At 37.4% G+C, this 23,848-nt stretch overlaps 1 protein-coding gene and 1 pseudogene across 1 annotated transcript in view; one reads left to right on the top strand and one right to left on the bottom strand.

Annotated features, from left to right (window-relative positions):
• The window catches only part of map2k5 (mitogen-activated protein kinase kinase 5), a 70,950-nt gene that overhangs the window by 27,132 nt on the left and 19,970 nt on the right, over positions 1-23,848 (top strand). Inside the window, exons 12-19 of the mRNA XM_028443024.1 lie at positions 600-661; positions 5,771-5,819; positions 5,936-6,009; positions 8,350-8,400; positions 8,515-8,586; positions 10,244-10,273; positions 17,380-17,406; positions 17,697-17,729. Coding sequence (XP_028298825.1) covers positions 600-661; positions 5,771-5,819; positions 5,936-6,009; positions 8,350-8,400; positions 8,515-8,586; positions 10,244-10,273; positions 17,380-17,406; positions 17,697-17,729 — 398 coding nt within the window. The remainder of the gene's footprint in view (positions 1-599; positions 662-5,770; positions 5,820-5,935; positions 6,010-8,349; positions 8,401-8,514; positions 8,587-10,243; positions 10,274-17,379; positions 17,407-17,696; positions 17,730-23,848) is intronic.
• On the bottom strand, positions 3,952-4,069 carry LOC114461357 (uncharacterized; annotated as a pseudogene).

The raw sequence follows: 23,848 nt of genomic DNA, 5'->3' as shown, positions 1-23,848 counted from the left end.
TGCACCTTTAACAAACGTTGTGACTGGAACTTTGAAGAAGTTTTCAATTCAATTCAACTTTATTTATATAGCGCAAAATACAACAAAGTCCATAGTAAAAAAGAAGAAAGAACCCAACAAGATACACATGAACAAGTTTTGTGCATTGCATTGTGGGATTTGGAGTCGCAGAAGTGGAACCTTAAGGAATTTTTTTACTTGTTGATATGACTTAACTTTGCTTTTGGCCGTATTCAGGCGTTTCTGTGAAAAACCAAAATTTCTACATCAGCCATTTTTTTTTTTGGTTTATTATCTGTAATGTCACTTTGGCTGTGTTTCTGGGTCTCAATGGAATCAGTAGTGGATAAAAACAACTTTTGAATGAAATAGAGGTAGCCTACGGGTTTTAAAATTGTTAGTTATCATCCCCAGCAGTTTTGAGCAAAAGCTTGGAAATTATCATTATTTGTAAGCAATGAAAGAATTTAAAAAATATATATTTCTTGGTTATCTGAATTTTGTGCATACACTGGCAACTGTAATTGTAAGTGAGTTCAGAAAGGTGAATGTTAGTTAAATTACATAAACTGTAGTTAACATGATGTTGGTCTTCACAGGAGGATCTTTGGATGTCTATAAAAGAATTCCCGAGCACGTACTGGGAAGGATCGCAGTGGCCGTAAGTCCAGATACAAAAATCTCAAACTTCTTTATCTCTGTGAAACAAACTTGGACAATTAGAACTGATTTCATTTTAAATCCTGGTGTTTTAATGGAGCATAGGGCAGCTAATGGCTGATGAACCGGTTCGTTCCAAACCAAAAAGAAGGAGCACCACGCACACACTGTATCTCCCTATTGCCTTGAACAGGCTGTGTGATGCATTTTGTACTGCAATCCAGGGCCCGAATTGCAGTACAAATCTCACATAAGTTGTGGTAGTTTGAACTTTTCCTAAGTTAATTCAGACATGTGGTACTTGTAACTTCACTTTGAATTGTATTTCAGTTTTAATTGCATGTTTGAGTGTAGCAAGCAGAGCTTTTAAGCTACATTCACACTGAAAGCCTTAATGTTTAATTCAGATTTTTTTTGCTCAGATCCCTGTTTTTGTTTTACAGTTTACATTACGTACTGTATTTAACATGTGACCTGTATCAGATTCCAGTGTGAACTGTTTGTGATTTGGAACTGTCCCCTTTTGAGGTGCTGATTTGCTTTTAAACACAGACCAGTTATGGAATGAACCTTCAAGCTTTGACCTGAATCCGACCGGCATTCAGATATTTATAGCGGAATCAGACAGTTAAAACCTAATTTTTTTTCCTCATACAAATGACATATTTATGTTTGTGTTAGTATTAAGCCAGCTTTTATTAACAAACAACAGATCAGCGCATGGGGTAACAAGCCAACGTCAAACACAAACAGGCGGGCAAGAGACCCAGTTCATCTATTTACATAATCCATATATCAAAGCTAAGGATAATCTATGTTCTTGTGCAGAAAAAGGATTGTATCAACGGTGGATGCTTCTGTTATAAAGTGTCGTCAATGTATCAAACGCGCATCAAATCCGCCTTGGCCGTTCACATTGAGGTCGCTTTGAAAAAAATCTGATCTGCATCTGATTCTGGACCACATATGAAAGTGGTCTAAATCTAATTAGAAGAAAGCAGATATGGACCAGATTTTAGTATTCACACTGCCTCTAAAAATTCTGACCTGGTCACTTGGTCCCCCCTAAAAAAATCAGTGTGAACATAGCCTTAGACTCTTAGAATGACCTGCTCTGTGTTTGCCTGGCGCTGAATAAGCTCAGGGTAATGTGGTTTGGTAAATGTGGTGAAAATGGAATGAAAACCACAGTTGTGAAATTTTTAATTAACCCCTAATGGTTAAAGTGCGGCAGTTTTTCTTCTTACCTACCCCTCTTTTACTCTCGCCCCACATCTTTCACTGTCATTGAAAGACAACATTTTAATCTAAATGGCCTTGATGTTGATTAATGTTCTTCTCTTCTCCACACTCATTAGCCTTCTCCTCTGTGCCTACTCTTTCTGTCTCTCTCCTTCAACTTTGTCCGTAATCAAGCAATGACAGCCCATTTAGTCAGCGTTAATTCTAATTCACAGCTTTCTCTGCTCCTCACTGTCTCTGTTGTTAATTATCACAGATCCAAAAGCACCCGAGCGGGTGTGAGCAGAGCTTCACATGAGGCATTCTCTGAAAGTAGTCAAACTTAAGACATTATATTGCGTTTCCGAAATTGTCATCAGTCAATGCTTGGTTTAAGAGGCATTGATTAGGGACATTCAAAAATAAATTCTCTAAGCATTTGAACATGTTTGAAACGGAGTCTACTAAAAAATCTAGTGCAATGTTACAGGTCAGTGTTAAAAATGCTGGAATTCACAAGTGATGATAGCGTAGTTAAAGCCACACCGCAGATTTTTTGACCTAAAGAGTTGACGCATATGAGTTATTTTAAATGACTCATCAGGCCAATTTACAGCACTTGATAGTATCAATGCTCTGAGCGGGGCTGCCTTCTTGAAATATCGCCTATGTAAGTTTGGAGAAGACAGACCGTCTTTGCCCAGGTCATGTGACCTGGATAATGCCTGGAGAACGTTTCACTTCACGGCAGTCACGTGACCACAGGCTTCGATATACTCATGGAGCTAAGCCTTTTGCTACTATTTTTTACTAAGTGGTGCTTTTTGGTCACTTCATCACTTTATCGCTCCACTAACGCAATGGCCAGGGAAAAGTGTATGTGTGTTAGTGTGTGTGTGTGTAGAAGCGATGAAAAAGGAGAGAGAGGTCTGATTACTTCTTTTCCTTCTTCTCCTGCCATTTGGTTACAGCACTTAACATAGACAGCTCCGCTTGTACGGTTCAAATGATCAACTTACCGAGTTACTAAAGTATGAGTTCACTCAGAATGTAGGCTTATTCAAGAAGTTAAATGCTTAAATTTTGCCCCGGTAAATTCAGGAAGTGTAGTACAGCCCTCTGCTGTAGCTGTCTGCACTGTAGCGGGAGGGAGCAGGAAGGGGCTGTGTCCTGTGTCCCTGTAAGTCGCTTAAAAAGTTTTTCAACTTTGAGCGATGAGGTTTCGCTTGACTTAGTCGCTCAAATCACGCAAGTCACGTTGCCTGAGGGTAGATAACTTGAGGTCGAGTCATTTACATTGATTTGAGTGTAATCTAACTGCTTCAGTTCAGTCACTTCAGTCGCGTTCGGTGTGAACGCACCTTCAGGCATTTCGCGCAAGCAACCAGTGTTGGGAACGTTACTTTAAAAAAGTAATTGGTTATAGTTACTCACTACTTGATCCAAAAAGTAACTGAGTTAGTAATTGAATTACTCTATAATAAGTAAGTAAATAGATACTTACCAAGGAAAGTATCTATTTCTGTTACTATTAAAAAAAAAGTTGCTATATGTCAAAGAATTCAGATTGTATATCTACAGTATATGTTATATTTTCCTTCTTTATTTCTAATAAATTTACAAACATTTAAAAAAAATGTTTTTCATGTTGTCATTATGGGGTATTGTGTGTAGTATTTTGAGGAAAAAAATGAATTGAATCCCTTTTGGAATAAGGCTGTAACATGATGAAATGTGGGAAAAGCGAAGCGCTGTGAATACTTTCTGTATGCACTGTAACAATAATAATAATAATAATAATAATGCATCAATTTTATATAGCGCTTTATCATAGACACTCAAAGTCGCTTTACAGAATTAAAGCATTATTCTTTCACTCCACACTTAGTGGTGGTAAACTACTATTGTAGCCACAGCTGCCCTGGGGCAGACTGATGGAAGCGAGGCTGCCATAGTGCGCCATCTGACCACCACCAACACTCACTCACACACCACATTCATACTAGGCAATGTAGGTGAAGAGCCTTGCTCAAGGACACAATGACAGATACCACTGGGGTGACTGCCACCCCACTGTGGCACCTGGAATTCTCAGTGGTCTCCCATCCAACTACTAACCAGGCCCAGACCTGCTTAGCTTCTGAGATCTAACGGGATCAGGCAATAACAGGCTGGTATGGCCACGATCTATTCCGATATATCCCAATGCTAGGTAATACAATATACATCACGATATACAGTATCACAATATCAAGAATTACAAATTTCACCTTTACAAGTACAAACTTGTATGAAATACAATTTATTTCATTTTTTAAAAACTTGTAAGAACAAGTAAATGGTAACTGTAATTCAATCATTTTTTCAAAAAAGTTAAAGTTTTACATGTATGACAGATTCTGATAAGTTCTTAAATTCTTTGGGGGAAAAAAAGGAACCACATACATCTTTTTAAAGTGCCCAGTGTGTTTTATGAAAATAAAGTGAAATTAACTTCCAAGCTAAAATGCATTGATGAGTGTAGTAGTTTAACAAGGTTTGATGATCAATTTGGATATTTTTTGGATCGATACGATAATCGTATGGTGAAATATCGCGATATATCGCCCAATCGATATTTTCTTACGCCGTTAATATTTATATAGTTACATAATGACAATGACATACACCTGAGTGAAATCACAATGACATTTACAAAACAACAATCCGTCACGTTCTTTTCAATATATAAATGTTTTATTATAGAAAATGCTTTCAAAAGTTAGTGTTTTCTATCCATGTTTGTCCTGTCATGTCGTGATGATGCTTTAATGAAGTCATGGTTTGGTCTGCTGATTCAGCAGATGGTGAAATGAAAAACAGTGTGACCCGGGGTTTCCACTGGATACGTCTCCGCTGCGTCACGGCACTGATCCGGTTTTTCCCCGCTGGTCGATGTCCGGTAATCCACACCGGTTGCGTTTTGAGTGCGCCACAGGGCACTCCGGTTGAACGACTGTGACGTCATGAGACAGAGCAGTTCTCACGATATTTCGATAATCGCGCGAGAACGCGATTATATAAATAATACATTAAATGTATGTGTTATGAACGCAACAATAAACAGATAAACAGGTCAGTGTTCCTAACGGAGAACAAGAAGTTTGGACTCTCAGGATTTGTCATATTGTCACATTTTTTAGCAACAACCAACAGAGAAGAAATAAAACTGCACCAGTAAAACATGAACTAAATAAAAGTTGCTGCAGTTTACAGTGCAGTTACAGTATGAGAGGAATCAATATAGTGAATGTGATTTTGTTTTTACACATTATGACGTTTTGGTGATGTAGTTACTTGAAATATAATCTGAAGTGTTTTATTTTGAAAAGTAACCCGATATTTTATTGCGAGTACGTGCTTAATTTCCTGTTTAGCTTCATTTGCTCTGTGCCGATTGATGCGTCGTGCTCCGGTGTCCACCAGAAATAGAAGCCCTGCGAATATGTGGAGGAGGGCACCGGACTACGCCATCTGGGAAGGAGCAGACACGCACCGCAGCGGACCCGGTGGAAATTAGCACATAAAATAAAGTGGAAACCTATCCGCTCCGGCGGTGACGTAACGCAGCGGAGCTGCATCCAGTGGAAATTGGGGGTGACACTTTAGTTTAATCTGCTGATCAGTTAGCATATTAGCATAGCGAAGTCTGCTTCAGCCACACGTCTGACTGGTTTAAGGTATATTATATATTGTAAAATGATCTTTGATTTAAGAAGCAGATGAAAGCTTCTTCTCTGTTTAAATGCTTTAGGAGTTTGTCTTCATGTAGATTTCTTCAGGGAATCACGCTCTTAAAAGTGCAGACTATTACAGAAACGCCTGTTCTTTGTGCTGCTTGTTTCTCTAGGTTGTCAAAGGCCTGACTTATCTGTGGAGCCTGAAGATACTTCACAGAGGTGACTAAGGCAAAGCGCTGCTTCTGTGTTTATTAGAAGGAAGAAAAAAACTAGTTGATAAAGACAAGCTGCAGAATGCTGAGGTTGCAGATCTTTCAAGCACTTTGTCTCCACAGATGTCAAGCCCTCCAATATGCTGGTGAACACCCGAGGACAAGTCAAGCTCTGCGACTTTGGTGTCAGCACACAGGTACACCCAAAGTGTTTATGTGCATGGGTAGCACAGAGAGCCAGAGGGAAGCATTTGTCTATTTCTGCCTGGCCACGGCTTCTGTACGGCGTGTGTCTGTGTGTGTGCGTCTGTGTGTGTGCACTGCACATGGTCAGCTTGTCAATCACCAACATTCATTTCCAACTCGGGACAGCAGCGTAATCCCAGGGGTGTTTCCTAGCACATCAAACCCTCCATCTCCATTGTTCTGTTGGTCCCTAAAAGAAATGACTTGTTAATTATGACACACACACACCAAGCCTCATTGATATGTATTTTGTAGATTGAGGAACGCGTGGGTAGCAGACAATAGCCGTGTGTCGGTGTGTGTTTTCCAATGTAACCATCAGGGACTGCTGGCCAAACCATCAACCCTTAGGATAGACACACACACACACACACACACACGCACGCACGCACACACACACACACACACACACACACACACACACACAGACAGACAGAGACACAATGTCCCCTGTGTGGCAAAATTGCAAAGTGTTATTCATTTTTAACCTCCACTTCCTTGTCAACTCCAAGGTGAATTTAACTCCCACAGTGTTTAACATGTGCAGCAGTGGCTTGTCCTCAGTCTGTTAAAGATAACTTTATGTTCATGTCTCTTCAACACACACACACACACACACACCCACACACACACACATCTCGTTTTCGTTCACACTTTGTAGGGCGTGCAGAAAAAAAACTGTCACGAGGGAGCAGACACTCATTATCACAGTCCTGTCATTGATGGCATGTGCCATTGTATGTAAACACACACGGACCCAGTAATGTCCTGCTGCTCTTCTCTCAGACAGAGGCTACACAAATATTGAAACAATAATTATTTGAAGTAAGTTCACCTGTCATCCTGCTCTATTTCTACTTGTGTTGTAAAAGCCTGATTTAGATTGTGGTCATGTAAAGATAATTTGATGCTCACAATTCCCTTTTGTATTCAATTTTGTAATGGTTGCTTGTGTATGACAATACAATCTATATATACACATTAGGGTGGTCCAATAAAAATGTTGGAAACACTTTACATGAAGTTTTAAACATAAGGCTGACATCACACTGTCATTAGCATAAATAAGATGTTATGATGGCTGTTGTTAAGTGTTGTTTGCTAAATTATGACACATTTGAAGCTATGTTGGCATTTTTTGTGTTAGGTGGAGGGATCTAGTGGGGTTAGGGTAACAAAGGGTTATGGTAAACAAGGGTTAGGATAACAAACAACACTTAAAGGTATTGTGGAGGATATTTAGAAAAGAATCGCCTTCTCCACTTTTTGAAAAAAATATGCGTGTGCAACATGCCCACGTGTGCGGGAGAGTGTGCACGAGCCCAGTCTTCCTCGCACACAGCTCTGTTTACAAGTTTGTGTAGACATCGCTCATACAAGCTTCCTTACCAAAAGAAGATTTGCACTTTTCCCACTATGCCAGACTCGCCACCGGTGAGTTAAAATCCATTTTCAAAGGACCCGATGCGCACCGAGCACGTACGACGGCCTTACGTGCTTTTTTTTAAATTTTTTTAGATTCTCTAGATTAAAAGCCTGCATTTGGTTTCATATCTCGGCAAATTATTTCGGTCTAAATTTTATGCAAATTAATGCTCCATGCTAAAACATATCAAGCCAAATAAAAAGGTATATTTTAGAATTTGTGGGTTTTTTCCGTCAAAAACAAACTTGACCCCATTCAATATTTCATTCAAAAAAGAAGTTTACTGTTTTTTTTACTTCATATTTCATGACTTTTCCTACTTTGATGGGTAGAATTGATTAAGCATACAATTATCACGATAATATTTTTGAAGGATAAAATTATCATAATATCTTTTCATTGTGCTAAACACATATTGCACGCATTGGTTCCTCTTGGGTCAATTTGACCCCAAACTGTTTTAGCTGTGTGTGACCCATCTATGACCTTACATCTCCATTGACCTGATGGTGGCGCTGTAGGAAAGGTCATATCATCACCACAACCAATAGGGTTCATACTCTTGTGGTCATTTATGTTGTCAGTAAATTTGAGATTTTTAAATTAATTTTTAATTTAAATGTTTGTCCTGATGGTGGCGCTAGAGAACAGGTCAGGGTTTAATTATCAAGGGGTTATTTATGTATTCAACCAATAAACAAAGTGCCTGACACAAAACTTGGTCAACAATTTTCTGAAAATCATTTTCTGGAGGCAAATATCCCTGGGCTCAGATTGACCCCAAGGGTAAAATGTGTTTTAAAAAACATTGATTACATTTTGATGAGATTGTTTTTATTTGATCACTGTTTCATTTCATTTGCAGCTGGTGAATTCAATCGCCAAAACATACGTGGGAACCAACGCATACATGGCGGTGAGAGGCTCGACTTAAATTTCTTTCACTTCAGACAATTTGAAAAACATGTTGTGTAGAAATATTAGTTGGTTTCTGACTTTGCCCACATGGCTGCACGTGTTTGCCTCACAGCCAGAAAGGATATCAGGAGAACAGTACGGGATCCATGCAGACGTCTGGAGTGTCGGCATCTCTTTCATGGAGGTATAAATATACTGTATAAATGGCTTCGGGCCCCACATGTGCAAAGGCATTTATAACAACGACTAAACGTCTGTGTTTCTCTACAATGGAAGGTCATATTATATGTGATATTATATATTTATAGCCAGACCACAACACCCATTTAACATTACTTTTACTATAGAATGATGATCCATGGTTTAACCTTATATTAAAGAAATGTAATACATAAAGCTCTCTGTTAGTTGGACACATACACACAGAAATGCGTCCATTAGTTACACACATTACATATAAACGAAAGTAGTGTACACAAGGTAGTTTTAAGTGCTGTTGAAAAAAGTTGTTAGTGAAGTTTTGTACATTCGTCAGTAGAGAAAAAGTATATACTAAGAACAATGTTTTTAAATGTTCTAGGTAATCGAATCTCACGCACGTGCAAATCTGTTCAGTGAAATTTTTTTTTAATGATTAGCCCACAAACAATGTCCAGCCATCAGCTTTGAGAGAGAAATTGCTGAAAACATTTTATTAAAGGTAAATATCAACGTCTGATCTAGCGAGTGCTTCACAAGTTTCTCATCGTTTAAATTCCTTCAGCTTACACATCGATCTGTGGAATAGGAGAGTTGATATTTGTTAAAAGTATTCAGAATATAAAGCCAGATGACAAACTTATCAGCAGTCCAAGTTTACATTAAACCAAACCAACAGAATCCAGTTAAATTGTTATTCATCAACAAAGTTTCACCAGTGTCACTTTTCTTTTGTTTGCTTAAAGCCTTTGCGTTGGGATAACATTTTAATTTCACCATGAGATCCCCTGTCCTCCTGCCCTCCCATTGACACTATTGATTCTCCGTCAGTTTCCGTCTACGGCTCCGGCTCTGCAGGATATCTGATGATTGAGGCTTTGTTTGCCAACACTGCTTAATATCATTACAATTACAACAATACTGAATGAGCGTGCTGTGATGGAGCCATGTCAAAATGATTGACGTGTGGAAGATGTAGTTAAATAGCAGTGGCCTCATCGGTGCCTCTCTCTTTGTTTTTAGCTATGGCCGTATGCATTAAGCTAAACGAAGTGGCTCTCAGTCGCACACTGGTTGTTTGATCTTTAACCTACTAGTTGGTCCATTTATGTTCAAGGGAAGTGGTGAGCATTCTGACGTTTTAATAACGTAATGTTGCCAATAAGCCGTCCTTGGCGAGGATGAGAAATGCTCCACTAGGAGTGAATCACCAAATGTCAGGGAGAGCTGAGGCCCAACTCCCCCCCCCCAGTGAGTAATACACGTAGGCACCTCACACAGGGTGGATTTACTATCCTGGCCTCCCCTCGATTTTGTTCGCTGCAGGAGGTAATTGTAGAGGAAGGCATTACCTAATAGCTGATGTTGTTTGATGAGTAAGTGCTATCAGCAGGTGAGCACTAAGCTCACCACAAAGACTGAAAGTCGCTAAATCTGCACGCCTCAGTGCTTTTGTGCAGTTCTTGTGTAAATGTGTAAGAAATAAAAAAGATATCATACATTATCATAAGTGTTCATACATCAACCGATGCTACTTCCTGTATCAAGTTAAACTTCTAATGCTACTGTATGTTGTGCTGTTCCACTGTGTAGCATTTTTCAAGTTATGAATTCTTGTTGATCGTATTTTCTTTCCTCCTCAGCTGGCACTGGGCATGTTCCCCTATCCACAGGTGAGTTCTGTTCAATCTCATGTAAAATAAGTAAAATAATAAAGTATTATTTATTAAAGTGATGTATATCCATTATGTTTAAATGAGTTTCTTTGCATTTCTTTGAATTTTATTCGTCTTTTTAGCGTTCATGTCTTTTTAAGGCTCCTTGTTAATGACTGTAGAATATAACTACGATGTTGACCAACCTGGACCCAACTGTCACCTATAGATTTATCTGAGATACAGTGTTTATTGCCAACTTTGAAAGTATTTATTTCCTACGGGTCTCCGGTTTTTCTTTGCTTTGCGAATTTCCGCTCAAATGTAATTGCCGACCACAGAAGTGACTTCTCAATCCCATCAATTCTTAATTAGCCCTTTAAGATGGGTTTATCTCACTAATCCCTGACTGAGCAATCTAAATCTGATAACCTCATGTTACCTCATGGCTACCTTGTTTTACACAATGTAAAGGAAATATACTGTTGTTTAGAGGAGGTATTCTTTCTTAAATTTTAAACTGTGCCATAATTTGGTGATTTTTCAGTGTTTAAAATATCTTCTTGTTTTTGGTGTATCGCATTTCTAACGATGGCTTGAACAAAAACTTTGAACAATTTATTGACAGTGAACTCTATTATTGCATAAACTCTGATTTGACAAAAGTCACATTTCCCCCACATTCATAACGTCTTTGTATGACGGGAATTTTTGCTGTTCGTGTGTAAAGATCATCTCTTGATCAGTTGTTTTTTCACTTTGGGCCAAACAAGGCAGAAATTCCGGCCAAATGAATCTTAAAGCAGTTAAAGCAAGCAGGGATTTGCTGGTGTAAATGTACCCAAAGTTGACGTCACACTTTGGGTTGAGTTGGTTTCTCTTCATTGCCAAGCTTTTGGATCACATGGTAAAGACTGGTTTAATCTTGGTAGTTTTAGTCTGGAGGGGGGGCTTTAACTGGGTGTGTCAGAAAATATAGAAGTCTATAAAAGTTTACAAGGTTATTGTTTTCTCAGAAAAATCTTGCGATATGTATATACTGTATATAAATAGTGCGAGGAAAATCTCAGATACTGCAAAAAACTCTCAAGTTGCCATAGCTTGGTGGTTCGTGAAATTATTTATCTTTTTTTAAATGGTATTCATGTTGTATCATTAAAAAAGTGTATAACTACATATGGGGACCAATGCACCAATAAAACAAACATACTTTACATGCACAGTATATGGATACTGCACATGACGCACTTATGTATCACTGTGAAGTGTGATATGTAGTAAATGTGCACATATTTTGTTCATTGGTAATACTTTGAACATATTTTACGTTATATACAAGACTAGTAAAGGTACTTTTTGAATTAATTTCTTCTACAAAGATCTTAAATATTTAAAGCTGATATCTGTAGTTTCTGAGAGTACTATGTTTATGTATAATTTTTTTGAAACTTGGAAAAAAAAACCTAACTAGTCTTTTGCTAGGGTCTACTGCAGTTGGTCATTCATATACATCAACGTATATAAGACCTGCCTTCGTCCTATAGATCCCTAAAAACACCTATAAATGGAAACTATCGCTGAGTTTCCCTAGCCATTAGGCTTCAACTTCCTGGAGCGGACTCTGTCAATCAAAAGGAATGCGCATGCGTAATCTGTGCACGGAAACAAGGATGCGCGTCACAACAGCAAACACTGAGCAGCGCAGCGTCATGGAGGAGCACTCCGAAACCCTTACATCAGAAATGTCCTTTGCCACGATGACCCATAGACCTATATCAACGCGTCCCAATGTGACCGTGTGTTCCACAAATGTAGAGGCGTGGCTTCTGGTAGATTGCAAAGGCAGGGGGAGGAAGTGGAGCTGTTGAGGGCGGGACATTGAGTCGTCCTCTCAGAAGCTCCGGATATCAGTGTGTTGAGGTGATGAAAATTGCATTTATGGTAATTGACGTGGGGGTTATTTGGCGTCCTGGCAAAAAATTATCCCTGGATCCAAAAAGTTTGAGAACCTCAGTGGTGGAAGACCCGAGCTAGAGGAAGACAAGAGGAGGATTATAGATGTACTGTATATGCAGATTCGTAGAATGACATTAAATAATTCATATAGGAAGATTATTACTTGAAATCCTGATATTGTCTTTCACTGTATTTCTTTTCAAATTAAGTTTTGTCTAATCAGTTCTGAAGACCTAATGCATCTCTTGACCTGTTTCTTTTTTTTTGTTTAGTTTTTTTTGTTGATAATTATTTCTAAGTCACAATGAAAAGCAAATGTAAGTCTTTGTGCAGTCAGGTGAAGAGTTGTTTATACAGCACTTGAATTTGTGTGTGACGTAAACACCACACAATGATGAGTGTGTTCTACTAAAGGGAGTGTCTAATTTCAGCTGTCTGTTCCCGTCTCTGTTTAAAGCAGCCATTATCATGTTAATCATTTGTGTTTGAATGCTATACTACAGTCCACAATCACGATATATCTGGGGGTAGGCGAAATATCTGAAACGCCTTTCAGCTTACAGTTGAGGCGCCGCTCCGTTGTAACAGAGCTTCCCGCCTTTCAGCGTTAATTTTCCTCTAGCTCCATATGGCACCACAGACAGTTCACCTGCAGGCTGTAACAGAGTGCGTAGATTCAGCTCACCAGGCGCAGCCGGCCAAAGTCCTCAGGCTTTAGCTGTCATTTTTTTGCCGATGCTGGCACAGCTATCTGTGTTATGTTGGAATAAAGTGAAGTTGCTCTAGTGTTCAAACCTGAGAAGCATTCAAAGAGACAGTCAGAGGTTTCGCTTCTTTTGTTATGATATGTGAGAAATTCAAAAGTTTGTATATAACAGTCTTTATTTTGAAGGCTTTTACATTTAGAAATCTGTTATTGCAGTTAGTTAAAGATGACATTTACTGCTGATTTAAAGCATTATAAATGACCTACAACATTATTGATTGATCAGTTATTATTAACACCTTATTACAATAATTAACAAAAAAAATATTTTCACAGACAACTGTCATCAAAAATATACTGCATTTTTTTTAATATATACTGTATATGAATTAAATAAGTCAAGAAACGACAAAAAAGAACAGGACAAAGAAAACAATGAACAAGACAAAAAAAAGGGAAAACACAAGTTTAAAACAGATGGATCAAAGGAAATTGGGGATAAATAAAAAGGGTAAGTGCCTTTTTGTCACACAAACTTTTGATGAAATTATGTAATTGAGTAGTCTGCTTAGTATTTTATTTATTTTTATTTTATTCATTTTTTGTAAGTTATCTCTAATTTTTAATGTTTTCTTTTCATAATCTAAAATGTGTTCTACCATTCTCAGTCAAAGATTTATTTGGGGTTTGATTTGTTGTTTCCATGTATTTATCATTTAGTGGTTTAAGGTGTATGCTCTTTTGGTTTATTTGGTATATGAGTTGTTTAATGTGTATTAACTTTAGTATTTGGACAGAGAAGGCAGACTTTTTATTAGTTATTTTATATATTTTAATTGTGGTATCAAACTTTTTACTAATAATCTGACTGTCCCAGTTGTTTATGTCTGATTGTTTCGTTGCTTACGTAAAGCTTGTGTTGTTGTTAAATTTAGATTTAGTGAAAATAAGATGTTTTAAAACTCCTCGTTCCAGAAAATAAGCCTTGAAAAAAATGTCCTGAGAAATGATATATTTTATTATAAGGATTATTGAGGATTTACACTTATAGTATGTCTTAAAGAAATAATAGATGAATATTATCTCACAATAACGGTTACACTTCAGAGAGAGCCTTTGTGTACAAACTGAAGAAGGTTTTGTAGTCATTAAAGACAGAATTCCCAAAGTTGGAGACAAAAACTTGGATAATGATGTTAATCAGAATATTTAGGTATTGAAGCATTCCTGTACCTGTGATGTCATTGGTGTTGAGCAGTGGCCACATACATTATTTATCTTCATTACTCAGCATTTGTGGTTGTATGTGCACACAGGTTAGTCATCACCTCGTGTTTGTCGTTAATTCCACTTCCACACACGTCTGCTTTCATTTGCATTCTTTGTCAGGATGTAATGGAGTTTCGTAACGGCTCGCTCCGAAAGTCTTTGAAGACACCAGCCTACGACGTGATGTTCACACAGCCGCCAGCGCTATCGTATCTGATTGATTTGTTGTCGTCCCGATCGCTCCGTGGTTTGTTTTTGTTTTTGTTTGAGTTTAAATGAATTTCTGGATGAGATGCAGTGTCAGTTTTCTGAGCGTGTGTTTCAGGAATATTCATTACACATCACTGCATCCATCAACTTTGTGCAGATAATGTCACTGTGATCCATTTGTCCTTCTTTTATAAAGTGGAATGAAAACAATTGAAATAGAGCCTTTTCATGTCATAACAGTATTTGCTGTAGTTTTCCAGCAACTTTAAAGTTTTTCATCCATTGATAGATTGAATGTCCTCCTATGAAAGATTTTTTTTAAACCTACATTAGAGAAAAATAATACATTTTTTCATCATCTATCAAATGGCACACCAAAGAGCAAAAATGTTGGAATATTTATAGGAAATATCATAATAACAGCTTTGCAGCTTTAGATAAAGCAATATCTACCTGATTACTGACTGTACTGTGGTCAAAGACTCGGTTTAAAGGGAGAGACAATTGTTTTTGTTTTGTCTTTTTAGATGTGTGGTCAAGCTACACCGTACAGAAATAAGTACTCAATTATGTTTGAATAAGTTAAGTCCCCCACTATCCCATTCTCAACCCCTGGAGCAGCATGCAATTTTGTTCTAGTAATTATTTCTGAACAAATTAGTTTTCCATAGTTGCCTTTAATGTGTCTGAATCAGGCAAAACTGGATATAGAGGCAGTTTAGGAGTCTCTTGGTATTTACTGAGTGTGAAAACCTGTATTTAATTGAGCGAATCAATAAGTGCTCTAATGCACTGTCAAAAGAACGGGAGAAATGAGCAATTTATTTACCAAACACTATTAGACATTTAGCTGAGCCCAGGCTTTGAGTCTTGTATCATTTAGTCTGTGTGATGAAGTTATAAATTTAGTTTTTCAAGGAAATTAAATCGGGCTGTCCCAATAAATTCAGCCCCAGGGATTTTAAATGGGGATACTGAATGCTTTGTGTGTAGTTCCAGTTCAGTTGCAGTTCTGTACGTTTGAATTTAAAGGAAGCTTCAGCAGCTTACTGACCACCGCTTTTAAAGGGTTTGCAAGAACTCTGGCATTAGATATGGATGACTTCCTGCTTTTAACAAGATCAAGGCTAAAGCTTGTTGTCGTCTTTTTCAAAAAGCCATCAGTGATTCCAATAAGTGCAAATGTCAGCATTTTCTACTCTGATGGTCAGAGGATGATTTGAAGAATTGGTCAAAGCCAAGATAGCCACGTGTTGCAACAGCTCTGAGGCTTAACGGTGTGAAGCCAAGCCAGAGCCTCAGATTCTCATATCGCATAATTTAGTCGGCAGGATTAGTGTGAAGCATCATTAGAAGGAAAGCACAATCATCACAAATTGATTTCAACAAAGATTAAAGTTGCTACTACTTCATTTTCCACTGCTACATCGCTAACCGAGGCCCCACTAAGGCTAGAAAGGTAGATTGTCTTTCTGGTATCAAGAGCTCATGTCAATACCAATACCCAGTTGCATAGTAATGGCCGATACCACTGCAGTGTTAAAAAAAAATTATTTGACCTTTTTTCCACAGAAAATGAGGTCCTCATTTTTTCTCGTGTGTAGGGACATTTGTTTGTTTTTTGACAACATGAAAACGCGGCTCCGCATTCAGTTCAGATCGGCAGCTCCGGGTCAATAGCGATAGCTTGCCTCGGCATGTGTTGAACACATAATCATACGAGTTTCTGTAATCAGGATTCAGGGCAGCAGTGAGAGAGAAAAACACAAGGCGCTGTGTTTGAATAACAGTCACTGTAGATGCTATAAATAGCAGTGTTAATAGTACTTGCAGATACTGATTCTAGCCTTTTAGTGCCGTCTAGGGGCCCCTATCGATACTAGCATTGGTATTGGTGAAAAGCACCAGTTTCATGATGATACAACATAATATTGATTGCTTGGAGAGTACAATATTTGCAGAGTTCACAAAGTCTGGTACGATTTGGTTCCGATTCGATTCAGGGGCCTTCAGTCATTATTATTTACCCATTTAACGCAATCACTTACAATTCACCTAAAGCTAGAAAAAAATTCCAGGCAATATTGATGTTTTGACAATTTTATTGCCGAAACATTTTAGACATTTAAATCAGATAATTTTTTCAACAAAAAGATGAAAGACCTGTGGTGTCTTTAACTGACTATGTTGATCAGTGGTTTGAGATCGTTACACCCCTACTTGTGTATGTCAAGCACTTTAAATTGATTTATGTTTAAATGTGTGTCATTCAGATAATAGTGGCTTCCTTTTTGTCTCATGACAGAAGTTGTGTTTATTATCATATTTACAGTAGCTCCTCCAGGAATTGGATAAATAAAATAGATTCTAATGCATGTCTGATAAACAAATTGGTTTTCTTGTACCTTTTCCAATTTGAATGACTCCCTTGTGTGGATCCATATGTATTTGGACTGGGAACGGATCACACAATACCTTATTCCCTTTTTCACAGTCACCAAGACGTTGCTACAATTGTCTAGAGTTGAAACCCCTCACCTGCCATTTATTTTGATTTGTGGATGAATATATGATATTTTAGATCACTATCCACATTGGCCCTGAATGACCTGCTGCTCATTTACCTGTAAAATACACTGAGTGTGCTCATTGCAAAGCCTCCCCTGAACCGTTTGTTACACTGTTGTTTCACATTTCTGTTTATTTAGGGAAAGAAGGTGGCGGGTTAGAAAATAAATTGCGTCTGTAAAAATGAGCCGTAGCTGATTATTTTATTTCCCCCCCATTTTCCCTCAAACGAGAGCAAGGCCATTAACATTTGTGTATTTTCATTATGTAAATGCCGTTAACACATACTCACAAATTGCCAACAGGGAAACAATAATTTTCTCTCAGTGATCATAATGTGTCCAAGTGCATCGCCTTGATTATGACACGCTAATTACATATCGCCTCATCTCCTCTTATCTCTCTTGCCCCACAGATTCAGAAAAACCAAGGATCTTTAATGGTAAGTTGTGTTTCTGTCGAGGAAGACTGTAGCTTGTCGTCTCCCACACTGTTGTGCGTCACTCTTGGTTGACTGACTCCTTCAAGAAAATGCATGAAATAATTTTAGCAACAAAGTATTAGATTATGTTTAACCTGCTAGTATTGGATTAGAAACCTTAATACATTCAAGACAAAATCATTCCCGATTTGATTCATTCATTAATATTTTGTACCACACTATTGACTTTGCTGATTGCCAAAAATGTGTGTGTAAAAGCTTAACATGTTCTCTTGGTTTTCCTCTTCCAGCCTCTACAGCTACTGCAATGCATTGTTGATGAGGTGAGTCGTCGTCATCGTCTTATGTGCTTTTGCATCTAAAGTCAGCCCTAATGGCCCGGAAAGCTTATATTTTGTTTCCTAATGAAGCAAACCACTCAGGCGGCTTTGCTCCCCATTCACTCAACCCTTCACCCTGCACATCGCCTCAGGCAGCGCACATGTGCACACGCACATTACTGTAGGTGTTGAAGGCGCCACGACTGACACAAAACACAGCTTTTAAATCAGTGTGGGCTGCAGATGAGATACCAGCACAGATGGGAAAGGTGGATTATAGCACGGCTGCTACTTCTTTACTGTATTGGGTGTTTATTTAAATATAAAAACGTACATGATATTTCTACACCAGTGTTTCTACTACAGGGGTACTTGAGAAAGAGAGAGGAAAACAAACAAATGAAAGCATCGAAATATATAGTGTTTATGTTTAGTTAAAAATGATAATGATGATGGAAATGGTCTTGGTTTGATCATGAACTAAAAATACAAGGGTCACTCTTGGTCTCCCACCAGGCGGGAGATGACCGTACATTATAAAAATTACAGAAAAAAATCAATTCAGGAATCGTGTGAATTTTTAAAATGTGTGTTATCACCTATTTATTCCCTCATTATGCTCTTCTATTGTTGTGGTTTTTTTGAGGAAAATGTTGTACTTAAAGAGAGGGGGTACTTGGGTTCAGAAATTAGAGAAAAGGGGTTTAAAAAAAAAAATTAAAAAATTGAGAACCACTGTTCTACACAATAAATTCAACAATCATTTAAAAAAGTGAGTATCATAGAACTTGATTTAGTTAGCAACGTGCAACCTTTGGATTTCATATACACTAAATATCTTTTTCATGCAGATGCATAAATTTGTACATTTTATTTAAATGATATTACTTTATTCAACAGAAGGTGGTGTAGGAGCCTCATCATTGGTCAAAGTATTCTGTATACATTTACAGTATAAAACTTCATTATGTATCAAAGTGACTATCTTTCTTAATTTTTTTTTTTATCATACTTGGACTCTTCAACGTTTCTACCCTCTCACCTTTTTCCTCTGAGTTTACTCTGACATGCACTAATAGCTTTAAATGCTTCAACAACTTTGCAACCTGAGTCTTCCCCTGAATGCCCCCGTCACCAGCCATATCGCACATTAAACCTATACTGTGTCACTTGTCCTTAACAGCCTATAGATTGGCAGTAATTAATAATTAAATGCTTTTGGTTGTAATGAATTGACCTGGGCTGAACTGTTCATTAGTCAGTGAGACGTAGCCATCACTCAAACCACTTTTTTAAGCCCTTTCCCGCTCCCCCCTCGACGTGCTCTGTATTGGCCCCCGCGTGGACAGCGTCACCGTTCTGTTCCAGATAACGCACGACTTTGGGAGAACAAGTGGAATGATGAAGAGGAAAGATGTTTAAAGTTTCTCTGGGGGAACGTTAAGGGAGAGCTTTACTCTTTTCTACAATCTGTTTGATGGGGTAGTTTGTGTTTAATTTGGGACGTTTTATAACCATTAATTACAAATACGGTAATTAGAAAACAAAGGTGACTTCAATGGTAATATATTTTTTACCCAAAATAAAAGAATGGGGAGAATCTTAAAAATGTGTAATGTACAAAATATGTACATTTTGAATGAAGACACAAAGTAATCCACCAAATATTATGTTAAAATCAAAGGTACGATGGCGTATAAGGGCCACATAAAAAAAAATGAAAAATCTGGGCACTATGAAATGAAGTTATATAATTCCGAGAATAAAGTTGTAATTTTATTAAATTCATCGTATTTCAAAAATAAATTCAGAATTTTATGAGAATGATATTGAAAATCAAACAGGATTTTGTCTATGTTGCGATCACTTGTGCGCTATGGAGAATGTGGAAGTTCAGGTTTTACACATGGTGAAATATTGAGATTTTTGGCCAAAAGTCAACATCAGTTTTTTAGGATAGAGCTTTACTCTCATAAAAATATGACTCTATTCTCAAAATATAATGACTTTAAACTCAAAATATTACGGCTTTAATCTAATAAAATTACAATTTTTATCTAATAACATTACAACTTTATTCTCATGAAATTTTGACTTTATTTTTGAAATATTACGACTTTAATCTCGTAGTGCTAAGATTTACTTTTTATTTTAATGTGGCCCTAATATGTCGTCATGCAAAGGCGATAAAGCACATCACGATATAAAGAATTACATGATGGATGATATACAAAATGCCCACATAATGTTATTGCACATTTAACTATATTAGCTGCAGATATACAACATCATTAACTTTGCCAATGAAGTAATATTTTCATTGTTTGTTTGTTTGTTAGCAGGAATTTAACAAAATTTTAATCAAAGATTAACCTTTTGCCATGGAACATTCAATTTAATTTTGGGGTGGACTCAGGTTAATATGCTGATTCTGGAAAACAACAAATCCCTCTCTCTCTCTTCCCGGTAATTGGTGAAATTTCAAAAATGAATACCTCTTTTTGAAATTTGGCTGAGTTGTGTTGGGTTCGTTCTTAAATCACCGCACCAAGTTTCATCTGGAGCATATCCAGATGAAACTTGGTGGCATCTAATCACGGTTTATCCAAAATAAAAAACACATTTGGACCTACAGTATTTTATGGTTATTAATGGGGATAGAAATTTCTTCCAAGCCTTTAAAGTGTGAAAAGTACCAAAGAGGAGATTTGACGCTTGGTGGAGATTTGCTAAGTGCTTTTGTTTTAGTATGTAATTAAGATTTTTCTTCCAGTTAACATTCATTTTATATCACATCTATAGAAAACAGGAGCTTACCCAAAACTGGTTGAATACAATTTAAATATACTCATTACATCTATAAATGGAAATGTTTTTCAGTTATGTCATTTATTCTTAAAATAGAGAAAATGACAGCGTGAACTTTTAATGTAAAGGTTTATTTTCATCTCTCACATGATTGATGGAAGATCTGCCTATGGCTGGTTATTTTACTAAATAAAATGTTCCCCTCAAACCAATAATCTTTACCTGTGGGAGCTAAACAACTGGAGAAACTCAGGGACAATAAGTTTCTAATGTCATCACAATAATAGCATCAAATGTTCTTTGTTTTTTTAATGAAATAATAACTTGACAACATTGGATGATGGCCATCTGCTCACTATCATCATTATTGAAGTAAGCAACCAAAGGCAACACAATCTAAATTTGTAGATATGTGTATATTACAATCTAAGCGTATCATTTCCCTTAACTGCAAAAAATGTTAATGATCCAAGAGTTGGAAGGTGGATTAAAGAAAAAGCATTGAACATGACAATGGAAAGGATAACATACATTATCAAACTAAAACAACTTATATATATATATCTGGAGACCCTTTATGAGCTTTTTATGAAATGATGATAATGTGGGTAACTTGCTTCAGCAGGAGGAAACCTTGAAGGGGGGGTTAGAATATTTGAGGTGATATAATAACCTAAGAAGTGCCCTTGGGTTTTTATCAGTGTTAAAATTGTTTTCAGTGTTTGCCTATATGATTAAAATGAAGATGTGTACATGTGTGTGTCTGTATCCATGAGAGCATGTACAAAATGTAATCAGCCTTACTTTTTTTAATTACATTTTTTCATTTATCTATTTATTCTTTCTTAAATTATTCTAGCTTGTTTCTGTTAAACCGATGTTGTGAATAAAAAAAGTGTATGGCGTGAGAAGAAAAAGAAAAGGTATGCTCTGATTACATGTAATACATCTGGTTTTACTCGGACATGTCCTCTTTTCATGTCTTGTCCGGACGGATTTTACAAACTCATCAAAATGTCCTGTATGCTGAGGTCGGCCCACTTCTCTTCTTTTTTGGAAATCAAAATATAGTCGCCCTACAATAGTGTCTTGTTCTTTGATTTGCTGTATTGTAAAATATTTAATATACGTGGAAAAAAGGCAACAGTTGCATCCAGGCCAAAGAGTGTGTATTAGTTTTGGGTTTCAGGAGTGTTCTTACACTTGAAAAATAAAAATATTATGATGTTTTTGTTCTGTAGTGATAGTGTACAGTAGAGAAACATGCTCGCCTGTGTATTCTGGACCTTCAATAAGATTTCTCAGTGGTTGTTAGTGCCATCTGTCCGCTGTCCCCCCTCATTACTGTCCCACTCTTCTTTATTTGTTGAATAGCAAGTGGCCCCACTAATAAGGAACTCCCACTTTATTCTCAAGCCTGTAATTACTGATCTAATTTTGCCTAATAATTGCTCCATGGCAATGACATGTATATTTACTCGTACCCCTGTACCCTGGTGGTGTGTGTTGTGTCACTGTGGAGTGCGCTGACAACTGCAGTAATAATAATTCAGGCCGTCCAGCCGCTTTCATCATCCTGCCTGTCTTTTGTGTCGTCGCCTGCTGCCACATCAAAGCTGCAGCGGTGTTCGTCTCAGCTGGAGACATGAATACATGCATAACAGTGTTTGTGTTGACAAACAGATACTGTATGTGTGCACGTTGAAGGGAGAAATGTTGTTTTAGCCAACATCACACTTGGATTAGTTGTGTATGTGCGTGTGTGTGTGTCCATATTATCATATTGTTGTTTCAAATTATTTGCTCCCCTCTCTCTAAATGATGTGTGTAAGGAGGCTTGTGGTGTGTGCACTGCTCAAGGGCATTAGTTTGGTCTCGTGAATGTATTTTTTTTTTTTTTCTTCTGCACGTTTGTGTGTACGAGCATGTGCGATGATATATTGCTCATCCAAGTAGCTGCGGAGCTGTGAAGTGCAGCGAGATTAGAGGAAGCTCATTCCTTTGTTAATTTAAATAGGTTCATGCATCATGCTTTGCAGGAGGCTGCCGATCAGAGCATTAAGGGAAGGCGAACACTGCCCAAAGGTGTTTTTAATGGCACAGCAGGGCTTCTCAAACACAAAGGCTTATTCCTTTGCAATAAAATGCCTGTTTGCAGTGCCGCCCTCTATGATTCATGTGCATAAATACATATTTTTGAATTTACTCCGACAAAAACCCCCAGGAAAAAAAAAAAGTTATTTGTTGATTTGGATGGGAATTTTTTGCTGGTGTTCTTGCGTTCCTAAACAAAATGTGAGTTGATTGTTGGTTTTTTACTCTAATGAGGCCTTGATAAACCTTAGTTTTAAAATGGCAATAACATTCCAACAAGTTTATACTGGGTTGACATATTATAGAATAGAATGCAAATAGAACTTTATTTGTTGTTGCAACAAGTACAACGAAATTGCAAAAGCCCCTCAATCAGTGAAAACAACAAGAATTTTAAATAGAATAAATATGAAACAAAGGAATGCAATCAGAGTGAGTGCAAAAGCCGCCATCAAAAATATATATTTACAACAATAAAACAATTAAGACATGCTGGAAAAAATAATACCGTCATACAACTACCTTAACTGGGGTTGCAAAGGTATGGAACATTTCTCCTACATTTCCACAGAAACTTAAAGGTATTGTGGACGATGTTATTTTGGCTTCAACTTCCGGGTGGATCATCTGAACTATTGGTCCTCCTAACTGTCATTCTGATGATATGTTTACGTAAGGCCATCGTACGTGCTCGTGTCCAGTGCGTATCGGGTTTTTTGAAAATGGATCACTTACCGGTGGCGAGTCTGACATAGTGGGGAAAGTGCAAATCTTCTTTTGGAAAGTAAGCTTGTATGAGCGATGCCGACTCCAACTTGTAAACTGAGCTGTGCGCGAGGAAAACTGGGCAGGTGCGAGAGAGCGCAACAAGTGTTGCGCATGTGTATCGGGTGTTTCTTTTCCAAACTTTGGAAAAATCATCCTCTATACCTTTAAGCTCAGGAATTTTGTAGAAAAATATAAACTTGTCACTGGAATTTTTTTTTTTTTTAAATCAAACAGAAATTTAAAGTAATTTTGATTTGCCATATCATCTCCAAACATAAATGTCAGCATCCATTCAAAAAAACACAACATGTCTACCAGGGTTGCAAAATTCAGGCAGTTTTCAAATTTGAAAACTTTCCATGGGAAATAACAATTTACAGAAGATTATTTGATGTTAAAGATTACTAATCCTGTTTTTTGGAAGTTTTATTTACATTGTGCATTTTATATGG

Source organism: Gouania willdenowi, chromosome 3 (genome assembly GCF_900634775.1).
Source record: "Gouania willdenowi chromosome 3, fGouWil2.1, whole genome shotgun sequence".
NCBI classification, from domain to species: domain Eukaryota; kingdom Metazoa; phylum Chordata; class Actinopteri; order Blenniiformes; family Gobiesocidae; genus Gouania; species Gouania willdenowi.
This window is presented reverse-complemented; position numbering and strand designations above follow the sequence as displayed.